General features: G+C 47.8%; 1 protein-coding gene across 4 annotated transcripts in view; it reads right to left on the bottom strand.

The window, feature by feature from the left end:
* Positions 1-3,738: 3,738 nt before the first annotated feature.
* Positions 3,739-15,709, bottom strand: part of qtrt2 (queuine tRNA-ribosyltransferase accessory subunit 2) — a 61,863-nt gene continuing 49,892 nt past the window's right edge. For all 4 annotated transcript variants that reach the window (XM_072514057.1, XM_072514058.1, XM_072514059.1 and 1 more), the window contains one exon: positions 3,739-7,421. In XM_072514057.1, coding sequence (XP_072370158.1) covers positions 7,190-7,421 — 232 coding nt within the window. In that variant the 3' untranslated portion in view covers positions 3,739-7,189. The remainder of the gene's footprint in view (positions 7,422-15,709) is intronic.

Genomic DNA, 15,709 nt, shown 5'->3' on the forward strand with positions numbered 1-15,709 from the left:
TGGAACGAGTGAGGGAGGAAGTTTGGAGCTGGGATGCGCTCCCGCTGTCACTAGTGAGGAGGGTGCAGACTGTTAAGGTGACGATTCTCCTGAGATTCTTCTTCACATTTCAGTGTCTCCCCATTTTCATCCCGAGGTCCTTCTTTAAGAGGCGGAATAAAATTATCCTGGGATTTGTCTGGGCAGGAAAGTCCCCGTGGGTGAGGAAGGTGATGCTCGAACGGAACAGAGGGGAGGGGGGCGCTGGCGTTGCTGAACTTTAGTAACTACTACTGGGCGGCCAACATAGCGATAAGGAAATGGATGGTGGGCACGGGGTCGGTTTGGGAGCAGATGAAGGCTGCTTTGTGCAGGGGCACCAGTTTGGCGGCCCTGGTTACGGCGCCTCTGCTGCTCCCGCTGGCGCGGTACTCCACCAGCCCTATAGTGGTGGTGGCTTTGGGGCCAGTGGAGGAGGCATATAGGGGAAGTGAGAGCATCGGTGTGGACCCCAATCTGCGGCAATCACCAATTTGCCCCGGGGAACATGGACGGTGGGTATCGACTGTGGCGGAGGGCGGGGATTGTGAGGTTGGGTGATCTATTCCTGGAAGGGAGCTTTCCGATCATGAGGGCGTTGGAGGGGAAGTTTGGGCTGGTGGGAAAGAATGACTTTAGATACTTACAGGTGTGGGATTTCGTGCACAGACTGGTGCCGTCCATCCCACGCCTCCCGCCAAAGGGGAGGCAGGACAGGGCAGTTTCTTGGGGAGAGGTAGGTGAGGGTAGAGTCTCAGATATTTACAAAGAACTAATGGGAGCAGAGGATACACAGACTGAGGACCTGAAGCTTAAGTGGGAAGAGGAGCTTTGGGGGGGCTGGGGGGGGGGAAAGAGATGGAGGACGGTATTTGGGCAGAGGTTCTGGGCAGAGTAAACACGCCTGCAACATGTGCCAGGCTCAGTCTGATCCAGTTTAAGGTTATGCACCGGGTGGCCCACATGACGGTGGCCCGGATGAGTAAATTCTTCGGGCTGGAGGACAAGTGTGCCAGATGCACCGGTGGGCCGGCTAATCACGTGCACATGTTCTGGTCGTGCCCTAGACTCAGGGGTTCTGGCAGGGATTCGCGGACATCAGGTCCCGGGTTTTGAAAACTGGGGTGGTAATGAGCCCTGAGGTGGCAAACTTTGGGGTATCGGAGGACCAGGCCGTCCAGGAGAAGGAGGCTGACGTCTTGGCCTTTGCTGCCTTGGTAGCCCAGTGACTAATACTATTGGCATGGAGGGACTCAAAGCTCCTGAAGACCGAAGCATGGCTATCGGACATGGCGAGCTTTCTTGGTCTAGAAAAGGTTAAGTTCACCTTGAGAGGTTAATTATCGGGGTTCGCCCGGAGGTGGCAGCCATTCATTGACTTCTTCGTGGAGAATTAATCATCAGCAGGGTGGGGCGGGGGCTATGGTAGTGTAGAGTAGGGGGTGATTTAGGCAGGTCCTTGCGAGAATGGAGTCGTGGTTTGCACTATGTGTTATCTGCTTTTCCTTTTGCACGGTACTATACAATGTCATTGTTTTATATATATGCCAAAAATACCTCAATAAAATTGTTTATTAAAAAAACAACTGTACAATGACTCCCAATTGTCTCTAATATTCCATCTTCGACGTGTGCTGGAATGCAAACTGAGTTTGACCACATTGAAGCCAACCTAAAACTGCCGATCCGTGAAAGCTTTTCAAACCTACCAAATATATGACTCAAATCACAACTCTTTCTAGACCTCTGCAAATGCTTCGAGTGATGCAGGTTTTGACAAAAAGGACAAAAGGTATGATCACTAGGCTGACATCGATATTGCCAAAAAAGATCTGCTGAGTGATCTGACAGTAGAGCCTGCAGGTTCGATGTCCCTCAAAAGTATTGGTCTACACTGAACAAAATGCACAAACCCCATGCATGGATATCACAATCCACCACAAATGGAAATTCAAAGACAGCCTAGCATGGGGCTGTGGTCAGCCGGATCGGACAGCTGAGCACATAGTCAATGGATGTGTTCTATGAATATTTGCTGTAGGATTAAAGGCAATCCAAATGACAACACACTGTCTGTGACTTGGCAGTCCCACTTGGATCTAGACTTGTAAAGCTGCAACAAGTCACATGCAAGAAGATGATGATTTCTAACTGTTCCTAATTCTAGTGAAAGATCAGGGGCAAAATTCTCCAGTGTCGGCGCGATGTCCGCCGACCGGCGCCAAAAATGGCGCAAATCAGTCTGGCATCACGCCGTCCCAAAGGTGCGGAATCCTCCGCCCCTTGACCGGCCAAGCCCTCACCTTGAGGGGCTAGGCCCGCGCCGGACTGATTTCCGCCCCGCCAGCTGGCGGAAAAGGCCTTTGGTGCCCCGCCAGCTGGCGCAGAAATGACATTGCCGGGCGGCGCATGCGCGGGAGCGTTAGCTGCCGCTCACGGCATCCCCGCGCATGCGCTGTGGAGGGAGTCTCTTCCGCCTCCGCCATGGTGGAGACCGTGGCGAAGGCGGAAGGAAAAGAGTGCCCCCACGGCACAGGCCCGCCCGCGGATCGGTGGGCCCCAATCGCGGGCCAGGCCACCATGGGGGCACCCCCCGGGGCCAGATCGCCCCGCGGCCCCCCTCCCCAGGACCCCGGAGCCCGCCCGCGCCGCCTTGTCCCGCCGGTAAGAGAGGTGGTTTAATCCACGCCGGCGGACAGGCATTCTAGCTGTGGGACTTCGGCCCATCCGGGCCGGAGAATCACGGGGGACCGCCAACCGGCGTGATTCCCGCCCCCGCCGAATCTCCGGTGCCGGAGAATTCGGCAACCGGCGGGGGCGGGATTCACGCCAGCCCCCGGCGATTCTCCGACCCGGCGGGGGGTCGGAGAATCTTGCCCCAGGTATGCAATGTTAACCCTGTTTCTCTCTCCACAGATGCGGTCAGACCTGCTGAATATTTCCAACATTTTTGTTTTGATTGCAGTTAATGCGTGAGCTCAATTGTTACACAAAAAATGTTTCCTTTTAGTACACTACTCTTGAGATGCGCTGATTGGGAGAGAATAGTTAATCGGCAGAAACTGCTGCAATGGTGGGTCTGGCAATGAAAGTCTTATGTTCACCATCGACATTACACTATATTTGTATCACAAACTGTTGGAATGTTAATCCGATCACACTGCAGCAATGTCATTGTTGCAACTGGCACCTTGTGAAATTCATACACAATGACTGACCTCCTTCACCAGCATAAAAAAAAAGCGTACGGCACTACGTAAAAGTAAATTAGAGCCAAATGAAATATAGCAACTGACAGAGGAATAAAGAGAGGGATTAAGCAGATTAATGGCAGCAAAATGACAGAGAAAGGAAAGGTTAAAAAAATTAAAAAGGATAAGCAGAAGGGTGCAGCGTAACCCAGTCTTGCTTGGGAATTTTTGTATTGGTCCTTCTGAAGTTAATGATGGGATAATAGGAGAGGGGGGGGTGTATGTGATATCTTTTACCATTTAAGTATAAAACCAGCAGTCTCATTCATTGTGGTCGGGAACAGTAGAACACCCAGTATGTATGCCACTGCACTGGGTTCAACGGAATGGCTAAACCAAAAAAAAGATTGGAGTTCAATCCTGGTGATCACATCATACAACGATCAAGAAGTTGTTGACTAATCATAATGAAGCTAATGATGGACAGGCACAAATCATCCAGAACAATTATGGTATGGAAAAGAAGCAATGAGATAGTAAGAAGCATTTATATGTGCCATTTCTGGATGTTTCATAGATGCAGTTGGAATGTAGTCACTGTTATAATGCAGGAGCACATAGCTGTAATTATAATGTAGGTTCAGGAAAACAGGCATTTTCTTCTGTTCATGGGTAACACCATGGGACATCAACTAGTTTATTTCTAAAAGTAGAACAGCATGTTCATGATAATGTAAAACTAATAAACAACTTCACACTATAAAAATGCATGTTAGTCTTAGCAACCTTTGCATGAATACCATTTTTCTGATAATCAATCATGATTTTTTGAAATTGTGGTATGTGTCTGTAAAATGTCAATGGTGAGCATGCGTTTCCACTACTGAGACATGTCAATGAGTGAGTTGCAACATAGCTACTTCACCATGTAGATTCAACTAATGTCAGAATTGCAAGAATACAGCACTAAGGCTGCATTAAATCCTCAGATTTATTTAAGAGTTTTGAATAAGTTAATTGGTTATCCAATGCTGACAGTAAGATTCCTAAACACCCAATTAAAATTAATGGAAAAGTTTTCACTCTGAGAATAACAGCTACATCTAATAATCACATCACAGACTTTCTACTAACTTGACATTACAGCATGTCAATGAAGGATGTGGCCCTCAGAATTGAGAAGTCTAGATAAAACTGAAATTTACCAGTGTTCTCTGCCAGAACTTACATGGCAAGGGGTTAGTGGTTGCCATATGTCAGAAAATAGTTTGACAGCTGCTTAATTTTTCAGAACATTAAAGTCGAATGATATTTTTTGACTTTTAATAAGTTTTATTTTCATTTCTATTTTTTGCACCTATTTTATCTACGTTACTTTATTGACATTAATCAATGTATTTTGTTTACTTACATTTAACCGCTTTTAAACATAAACTTCCGATTAATTTGGTATTTTATCTGTCTCAGTTGGGGAAACACTTGATGTTTATAACATTAAAAAGGCTTTACTTGATGCATTACGATCCTTCTGAGATAAACACGTCAACATGACACTCTACTCCAAATAGAGAACCTTGTATAACACTGCCACCTAGCTCTCCTTTGGTTGAATGCTATTTCCCTCTATCCATATATTGTTACTAGAAATACCTTTGTTCTAATGTTTTATGGGGTTTGTTCAGTATAAAAAAAGAGATTTGCATTTATATATCACCTTTCATGACCTCAGGGCATATCAAATGCTTTACATAGAACATACAGTGTAGAAGGAGGCCATTCGGCCCATCGAGCCTGCACCGACCCACTTAAGCCCTCACTTCTACCCTATCCCCATAACCCAATAACCCCTCCTAACCTTTTGGACACCAAGGGCAATTTAGCATGGCCAATCTACCTAACCTGCATAATTTGGACTGTGGGAGGAAACCGGAGCACCCGGAAGAAACCCACGCAGACACGGGGCGAACGTGCAGACTCCGCACAGACAGTGACCCAGCAGGGAATTGAACCTGGGTCTTGTGCTACCGTGCTGCCCGATACAGTCAACAAAGTGTAGTCACAGTTATAATGTAGGAAACATGGCAGCCAATTTGTACACAGCTAAGAATGCACTTTTTAAAGTGATGTTTTGTATGAAGGATAACTGTTGGCCAAGATATGCATTGGGAGAATTCCCATGCTCTTAACAGTAGATGGTCACCACTGTTAGAAAATGTGATTTGAAAAAAATGTACAATTTGAAGAGTATAGTTCAGCACATTCACGGTGTCATGGTTTTTAAAAATAAAAGCCTGGTAACCAGGTTTCTCCCCGAGGACAGGGAACAGAATTTATAACCAGCTGCCAATGTACAGAAATGTCAACCAACAACTAGCCTCTAGTCAATCTCAAAGATACACCTTTGTTAACTATTTTCCCATTGGCAATATCCAAGTTGTAGCCTTAAAGGGACAGACTTGGTGAAATGCACCTCCATCTTGGTAGCTCAACATCACAGTCACGTTTACTGTGAGCAGTATCATAAAAGATCAGCCAATCTTGTTAGAAATGAGCATCGGAATAGGTAATGCACACCCGTGTTAATAAAAATGTAGCATTTCAGCTTCTAACTTTCAAATTATCAAATGCTTTTAAATTGCAAAGGAAATTCTACAAGTCACAGTCTAAAATACCTGTAACCAATTCTGATGCATCAAATAAAATGGGTTCCTTTTGCTGTTTTATACAGACCTAATTTTTAAAATAATTGTGAAAGAAAGACTGAAGTATAATACAACTATTTAAGTTGGTACATTGATAATCTGCAGAATTAACTCACTGTTACTAGTGAGTGTGCAATAACATCTTAGATAGATTTGAGCAAATTGGGACACTAAAAATAGATGCGAGCTGAGAAATTCAACTTGCACAAAATTCCGACTCAATCATTTACCAAAAAGGGAGAGCTGCCAGGGCGAGCATTTCCAGGCCAGCAATGACTGCAATAAATGTGTAGATTCATGAGGACATCTGTTCCTTCCAGTTCCATGAAAATATAAATATGAAAACATTTTGGGGTTGTTTTTTTGCAGGACCTTCAGCCGCCCTTTTAAAAGCCATTGGTTAGGTAACTCTCAGGTCCAGGTTCAAATAGATGGGGAGCTTGAAGTCAAATGAATGAGGAATTTGTAGCCAGCGTTGGATTTTGATTTGCTTAGTAAAAGCTTTGGGCGGACTTGCTGGTTACCCACTGATCCTCGTGGCTTGATGTCATATGGGCCCACCCACCCCACAGGTGCAAATCCAATGGCTGCAACTTGGAATTTCTCCACCCGGCCCCCAGGTCTCTTTAGCATCGGTGGCAGTAAAGAATGAAGAACTTGGCTGCACATAAATTGTACATTCAGCCTCAAAATGTAAATTCTAAAACAGTAAGTGCAGGTTTTCGTTAAAAGTAATTCAATTCTGTCAAGTATTTTCAGAGCATCTCTGCCATGTTCCCTCACAATTAGATAGGAATGTTAAAAACAGGAATATTAAAAAAATTAGAAAGTCCATCCATTTTAACAAGCTTGTTGGGCATAGTGGTGTATGTATTGAAATTCACTGCATCAGAGCTGAGTACTGTCAGTTCAAACAGAATTGTCCTAGACTTTCTGTATTCATACAATTTCAAAGTAAAACATTTTCTTAAAAATAATCTGCACACAATGGTGAAAATATTAATGAGTCAAAGCATGGCTTTCAAACCCTGTGTGCAATTTCAACTATTACACATTAATGTAATGTGACTAATATGTAACATGATGGAGGAGATGGGGATGCGGAGCACTATGAGTTTTCAGAGTTTACTACTATAGTATTATCAAATGTTAAAATAATTTATACTATAGTAGCTCATTGCAGCATCTGTTGGCAAGCGATGTCTGTTTCAAAACTCTTATACACATAGGTCACCCACCATCATCTGCTTTGTCAACTATGCATTAACCATGTTATTGTTAAAACTTCTGTTTTGTAATGAGTTCCGTAAGTTGCTGCATTTTGCCATCTCTCAAGGCATCACGGATAGACTGGAAGAATCCAAAGTAGTGATGGAGATTATGGATCATGAGAAGGACTCCAGCCAGCAGCTCATTTGTCACGAGAAGATGGTAGAGGTAGGCACGCGTGTGGCTCTTGCAGCAAAAGCAGGAGCAACCCTCCAACAAGGGCGTGAAGTCACCACGAAACCTGAACGGCAAAAGTCACATAAACAGCAGGCAAATAGGTATCTCAAAACTAACCGCGGAATCAGTCGGTCTTAAATAACACACAATTAGCGATAAACTTTAGCAGTAACAAAAAACTGAAGGTGAATGACATTAATTAGGGGCTGCAAAATTATAAAAATGGCACTATATCTTCTTAATGAATTCTCCTTCAAGTCATCTATTCAATTAATAATAATAAACTGAGGCAGAAATATGTTGCTTCCTACCCAATTATGCCATGTTTGTGTTTTATATATCCCTGCAAACTAAGTAAGTGCAATTCAGAAGGCATTTCTGTAGTTGGGTGGAGCTGCTAGTAATGAATGATCCGCTAGGAATTCATTTCTCTGTTCCAAGGCAAACAGCTCACAGTATTAAGTAAGATAGCTCCATCCCATAAAATAAACAGAATGGACAGATGATGTAATAGATACAAACAATGATCACTAAGAATCACAGAGAGCAGAAAGTTTCTGAGCTAATCACTAGCCTGGGCTGGCTCAGGTGGATTGTACCTGGTCATGGTAAGGGATTTAGATGGAGAGGGCTGTGAGGAAACACAATGAAAGCAGACCTTCCAATTCTGACAGATGTGCCATCACACATACTGAAAATTCATGTGTAAACATTTCAGGGGCTACAAAAGTAAAATCACTGGTATAGGCTTGTATTTTGTTGAGTTTAGGTTAATGAGGGATCTAATTGAATGGGAGAAAATATCTTCTTTGGTTATCACTCGCAAATGAGTAAGATTGCCCACCTATGAAACTGCGTGTCACTGGTCATGGGCTTTTAAAAAATATATATATTTTATTCAAGATTTTTTGGCCAAACACAACAGTACGTAGTGTTTCTTTTAAACAACAATAAAGCAATATAAATAACAGTGGCCAGTTTTAAACAAATAAATAAATAATATATGAACAGAAACAAAAACCAAACTAAATGGCAACTGCCTTGTCAAAAATAAATATTCTCCAAAGATACAATCCAACAGTCCAATATACATTGCCTAAAACAAGTGCCTATACATATACAATAACATCCCTGAGAGTCCGTCCGATTCCTCCTCCCCCCCCCCCCCCCCCCCGGGTTGCTGCTGTTGTCTTCTTCTTTTCCATTCCCTCTATCTTTCTGTGAGGCAGTCGACGAACGGCTGCCACCGCCTGGTGAACCCTTGAGCCGAACCCCTTAGTACAAACTTAATCCGTTCTAACTTTATAAACCCTGCCATGTCGTTTATCCAGGTCTCCACACCCGGGGGCTTGGCTTCCTTCCACATTAACAATATCCTGCGCCGGGCTACTAGGGACGCAAAGGCCAAAACATCAGCCTCGCTCGCCTCCTGCACTCCCGGCTCTTCTGCAACCCCAAATATAGCCAACCCCCAGCTTGGTTCGACCTGGACCCCCACCACCTTCGAAAGCACCTTTGCCACCCCCACCCAAAACCCCTGTAGTGCCGGGCATGACCAGAACATGTGGGTGTGATTCGCTGGGCTTCTCGAGCATCTCGCACACCTATCCTCTATCCCAAAAAATTTACTGAGCCGTGCTCCAGTCATATGCGCCCTGTGTAACACCTTAAATTGTATCAGGCTTAGCCTGGCACACGAGGACGATGAGTTTACCCTACGTAGGGCATCAGCCCACAGCCGCTCCTCAATCTCCTCCCTCAGCTCTCCTTCCCATTTCCCTTTCAGCTCATCTACCATGCTCTCCCCCTTGTCCCTCATTTCCCTATATATGTCCGACACCTTACCATCCCCCACCCATGTCTCTGAGATCACTCTATCCTGCACCTCCTGCGTCGGGAACTGCGGGAATTCCCTCACCTGTTGCCTCGCAAAAGCCCTCAGTTGCATATACCGAAATGCATTCCCTTGGGGCAACCCATATTTTTCCGTCAGCGCTCCCAGACTCGCAAACGTCCCATCTACGAACAGATCTCTCAATTGTGCTACCCCTGCTCTTTGCCATGCTCCAAATCCCCCATCCATTCTCCCCGGAACAAACCTATGGTTATTTCTTATCGGGGACCGCACCGAGGCTCCCGTCTTTCCCCTATGCTGTCTCAACTGCCCCCAAATTTTCAATGTAGCCACCACCACCGGGTTTGTGGTGTATTTCTTCGGTGAGAACGGCAACGGTGCCGTCACCATAGCTTGTAGGCTAGTCCCCCTGCAGGACGCCCTCTCCAATCTCTTCCACGCCGCTCCCTCCTCTTCTCCCATCCACTTACACACCATTGAAATATTGGCGGCCCAGTAGTACTCACTTAGGCTCGGTAGTGCCAGCCCCCCACTGTCCCTACTACGCTGCAAAAATCCCCTCCTCACTCTCGGGGTCTTCCAGGCCCACACAAAACTCATAATACTCTTCTCGATTCTTTTGAAAAAAGCCTTCGTGACCACCACCGGGAGGCATTGAAACACAAAAAGGAATCTCGGGAGGACCACCATTTTAACCGCCTGCACCCTACCTGCCAGTGACAGGGACACCATGTCCCATCTCTTAAAGTCCTCCTCCATCTGTTCCACCAACCGCGTTAAGTTAAGCCTATGTAATGTACCCCAATTCTTGGCTATCTGGATCCCCAAGTACCGAACGTCCCTTGTTACCTTCCTCAACGGTAAATCCTCTATTTCTCTGCTCTGCTCCCCTGGATGCACCACAAACAACTCACTTTTCCCCATGTTCAATTTATACCCTGAAAAATCCCTAAACACCCCAAGTATCCGCATTATCTCTGGCATCCCCTCCGCCGGGTCCGCCACATATAGCAACAAATCATCCGCTACAGAGATACCCGGTGTTCTTCTCCTCCCGAGTACTCCCCTCCACTTCCTGGAACCCCTCAGTGCTATGGCCAGGGGCTCAATGGCCAGTGCAAACAATAACGGGGGCAGAGGATATCCCTGCCTCGTCCCTGTATGGAGCCGAAAATAATCAGACCCCCGTCCATTCGTGACCACGCTCGCCATCGGGGCCCTATACAGCAACTGTACCCATCTGATATACCCATGTCCAAAGCCAAATCTCCTCAGCACCTCCCACAAATAATCCCACTCCATTCTATCAAATGCTTTCTCGGCATCCATCGCCACCACTATCTCCGCTTCCCCCTCTGGTGGGGGCATCATCATTACCCCTAGCAGCCTCCGTATATTTGTATTCAGCTGTCTCCCCTTCACAAACCCAGTTTGGTCCTCATGAACCACCCCCGGGACACAATCCTCTATCCTCGTTGCCATTACCTTGGCCAGAATCTTAGTGTCCACATTCAGGAGGTAAATAGGCCTATAGGACCCGCATTGCAGCGGGTCTTTTTCCTTCTTTAGGAGGAGCGATATCGTTGCCTCTGACATAGTCGGCGGCGGCTGCCCCCCTTCCTTTGCCTCATTAAAGGTTCTCATCAGCAGCGGGGCGAGCAAGTCCATATATTTCCTATAGAATTCAACTGGGAATCCGTCTGGTCCCGGGGCCTTCCCTGCCTGCATGCTCCCAATCCCTTTCACTACTTCCTCCGTCTCAATCTGTCCTCCCAGTCCCGCCCTCTCCTGCTGCTCCACCTTAGGAAATTCCAGCTGATCCAGAAAGCACATCATTCTCTCCTTCCCATCCGGGGGCTGAGCTTCATATAATCTTTCATAAAATGCCTTGAACACGCCATTCACTCTCTCCGCTCCCCGCTCCATCTCTCCCTCCTCATCTCTCACCCCCCCTATCTCCCTCGCTGCTCCCCTTTTCCTCAGTTGGTGGGCCAGCAACCTGCTCGCCTTCTCCCCATATTTGTACTGTACACCCTGTGCCTTCCTCCATTGTGCCTCTGCATTACCCGTAGTCAACAAGTCAAATTCTATATGTAGCCTTTGCCTTTCCCTGTACAGTCCCTCCTCCGGTGCCTCCGCATATTGTCTGTCCACCCTCAAAGTTCTTTCAACAACCGCTCCCTTTCCCTACCCTCCTGCTTTCCTTTATGTGCCCTAATAGATACCAGCTCCCCTCTAACCACTGCCTTCAGCGCCTCCCAAACCACTCCCACCTGGACCTCCCCATTATCATCGAGTTCCAAGTACCTTTCATTACACCCCCTCACCCTTAAACACACACCCTCATCTGCGAATAATCCCATGTCCATTCTCCAGGGTGGACGCTGTTCTTTTTCCTCCCCTATCTTCAGGTCCACCCAATGTGGAGCGTGATCTGAAATAGCTATAGCCGTGTACTCCGTCCCCGCCCCCTTCGGGATCAGTGCCCTTCCCAAAACAAAAAAGTCTATCCGTGAATAAACTTTGTGGACATAGGAGAAAAACGGAAACTCCTTACTCCTAGGTCTACTAAATCTCCAGGGGTCTACTCCTCCCATCTGCTCCATAAAGTCCTTAAGCACCCTAGCTGCAGCCGGCCTCCTTCCGGTCCTGGACCTCGATCTGTCCAGCCCTGGGTCCAGCCCCGTATTAAAATCTCCACCCATTACCAACTTCCCCACCTCTAGGTCCGGGATACGTCCTAACATGCGCCTCATAAAGTTGGCATCATCCCAGTTCGGGGCATATACGTTCACTAAGACCACCGCCTTCCCTTGCAATTTGCCACTCACCATCACGTATCTGCCCCCATTATCCGCCACTATGGTCTTTGCCTCAAACATTACCCGCTTCCCCACTAGTATAGCCACCCCCCTGTTTTTTGCGTCTAGCCCCGAATGAAACACCTGCCCCGCCCATCCTTTGCATAGTCTGACCTGGTCTATCAGTTTCAGATGCGTCTCCTGCATCATAACCACATCTGCCTTAAGTTTCTTTAGGTGTGCGAGTACCCGTGCCCTCTTTATCGGCCCGTTCAGCCCTCTCACATTCCACGTGATCAGCCGGGTTGGGGGGCTCTTTACCGCCCCCCCCTTGTCGACTAGCCATCTCCTTTTTCAATCCAGCTCCTCACCCGGTTCCCATGTAGCCGTATCTCCCCCCAACGGCGCCCTCCCGCCCCACCCCATACCAGCTCCCCCTTCTCCCCAGCAGCAGCAACCCAGTTAACCCCCCCGCCCTAGATCCCTCACTAGCGTAATTGCACCCCCCATGTTACTCCCAGAAGTCAGCAAACTCTGGCCGATCTCGGCTTCCCCCCGTGACCTCGGCTCCCACTGTGCGAGGCCCCCTCCTTCCTGCTTCCCTGTTTCCGCCATGATTACCATAGCGCGGGAACAAAGCCCGTGCTTCCCATTTGGCCCCACCCCCAATGGCCGGCGCCCCCAGCTCCTCATCCTCCCTCCCCCACGACATGGGGAAGAGAGAAAAGTTACAGGGTCGCAGGATTAACAACTTGGGAAATCATCTCTTCCCCCTTTCCCCCCCTCTTCACCCCACATATTCGCCCCACCACTTTGTCCCAAACGTTCTTTTTCTAGCCCGCTTATTCCTGTTTCTTCTCGACAATAAATGTCCACGCCTCTTCTGCCGTTTCAAAGTAGTGGTGTTTCCCTTAATGTGTGACCCACAGTCTTGCCGGCTGCAGCATTCCAAATTTAACCTTCCTTTTGTGCAGCACCGCCTTGGCCCGATTAAAGCTTGCCCTCCCTTCTCGCCACCTCCGCACTCCAATCTTGATATACGTGGATCACCGCGTTCTCCCACCTACTGCTCAGAGTTTTCTTTGCCCATCTGAGGACCATCTCTCTGTCCTTATATCGGAGAAATCTCACCACTATGGCTCGAGGAATTTCTCCAGCCCTTGGTCTTCGTGCCATAACTCGATACGCTCCCTCCACCTCCAACGGGCCCGTCGGGGCCTCCGATCCCATTAACGAGTGCAGCATCGTGCTCACATATGCCCCGACGTCCGCCCCTTCGGGAAGACCAAGAATCCTTAAATTCTTCCTCCTCGCATTATTCTCCAGCACCTCCAGCCTTTCCACACACCTTTTGTGTTGTACCTCGTGCATCCCGGTCTTCACCACCAGGCCCTGAATGTCGTCCTCATTCTCAGCAGCCTTTGCCTTCACGACCCGAAGCTCCTGCTCCGGAGTCTTTTGCTCCTCCTTTAGCCCTTCAATCGCCTGTAATATCGGGGCCAACAGCTCCTTCTTCATCTCCTTTCTGAGTTCTTCCACGCAACGCCGCAGGAACTCTTGTTGGTCAGGGCCCCATATTAAACTGCCTCCTTCAGACGCCATCTTGCTTTGTGCCTGCCTTCCTGGCCGCTGCTCTAGAGGATCCACCGCAATCCGGCCACTTTCCTCTCCTTTTTCCATCCGTGTCCAGGGGGGGGATTCCCTTCTGGTTTACCGCACAGTGTTTTTAGCCGTTAAGATTGCCGTTGGGGCTCCTATTAAGAGCCCAAAAGTCCTTTCCACCGGGAGCTGCCGAAACGTGTGACTTAGCTGGTCATCGCCGCACCCGGAAGTCCCCTGGTCATGGGTTTTGTGGGTTCTTGGGTGGCTCGGGCTGCATATTCTACTGCACATTTGGTGGATGTTTCAGGGAGGTGGGATTGGTCCTTAAAGACTGCTGGTCTTCCTTTTCAGGCTCCTTTTCGGGACTTTTTCTTGCCGTTAGGTGTTTTTGAAGAATTAGAACCATAGAATCGCGACAGTGCAGATGGAGGCCATTCAGTCCATAAAGTCTGCCGACCCTTTGAAAAAGAACCCTACGCGTGCCCCTGACCTAAATCCATAACCCCACCTAACCCGTATATCTTTGCACACCAAGGGGCAATTTAGAATTGCCAATTACCTAAGGTGCAATTCAGCACGGCCAATCCACCTAACCTGCACATCTTTGGACTATGGGAAGAAACGGAGTACCTGGGGGAAACTCTTGCAGACATGGGGATAGCGTGCAAACTCCATACAGTAACCAAGACCAGAATTGAACCTGGGTCCCTGGCGCGGTGAGGCAGCAGTGCAAATCACTGTGCCACCCCTTGAGTCCCTTCAATCAGGAAGTTCCTCCTCTTCTGAATAAGGGTCTCCCAGGCATTGACATCCATGTTGCATTTCGAGGTAAGACTTCAGGGTGTCTTTGAAGCGTTTCCTTTATCCTTCTCTAGTTCTGGTGCCTTCCTTGAGCTGGGCGAAGAAGATTTGCATTTGCAATCCGAACTCTGGCATCCTAGCACATAACTGGCCCAGCGGAGTTGGTTTCAGATGATCATGGCTTCGATTCTGGTACTCTTGACACCTTCAATGATGCTGGTGTTAGTGAGTCTGTCCTCCCAGCTGACGTGGAGAATCCATCTCAGAGACCCCTTCTGGTAACCCTGATGGTAACCCTCCAGAGCCCTGAGATGGCGCCTGTACGCAGTTTAGGCTTCTGAGCCATATAGGAGAGTTGGGAGGATGACTGCTTGTACAGGAGGATCTTAGTGTCAGTACAGATGTCGGGTCATCAAAGACTCTCATCCTTGGGTGTCGTGCGCGGATTGGATACCATTTTGGGTTTCCACGTCAATGACAGCTTTAGATGAAAGGTTGCTTCCACGTTCCATGTGTGCGAGGGTTTATCCATTGATCTTGATGAGGGAGAGACCGGATCTTGCCGAGGTGGGGGGGGGGGAGGAGGATTGGTGTTGGTAAAGGACTTGATTCTTCAGGTTGAGGCTGAGTCTGATTCTTTGGTACGCTTCCACAAAGGTGTCAAGCAGAGCTTGGAAATTCTCTACCGCGAGAGCAGAAATGGCAGTGTTACCCGCATATTGAAATTGAAGTTCCATAACTGATGTCAGTAAGTCGCTTTCTTTTTGGAGTTCAACCAGTTGAGGCTGAAAAGTTTTCATTCTGTAGACGACGTCCACGCCACTGGAAGCTTGTTCTTGCCAACGTGAAGGATGGTGGCAACGAAAATGTGGAAAATGGTGGCGGCCGTAGCATATCCTTGCTTGACCCCAATCTTGACCTCAAAAGTTTCTGTCTTATTTTGACGGTGAGGACTGTCGCCAACATCTTGCATTGGAGCCATTGGAGGAAGTTGATGAATTTATCTGGGCAGCCAGCCTTTAACAGGGTCTTCCATAGTGCTTGCCGCTTGATTGAGTCAAACGACTTGGTGAGATCAATGAAGGCCATGTAGAGTGGTTGATATTGCTCCTGGCATTTTTATTGAACTTGTTGAGCAGTGAAAATAATGTCCATTGTTCCACGGTTTGGTCGGAAGCCACACTGGCTTCCCAGAAGGATTTCTTCAGAAACTGGGAAAAGATGGCTAGCAAGGATTTGGGTGATGATCTTGCCGGCAATGGAGAGTAGTGAGATTCCTCGGTAGTTTCCATA

Source organism: Scyliorhinus torazame, chromosome 8 (assembly GCF_047496885.1).
Source record: "Scyliorhinus torazame isolate Kashiwa2021f chromosome 8, sScyTor2.1, whole genome shotgun sequence".
NCBI lineage: Eukaryota > Metazoa > Chordata > Chondrichthyes > Carcharhiniformes > Scyliorhinidae > Scyliorhinus > Scyliorhinus torazame.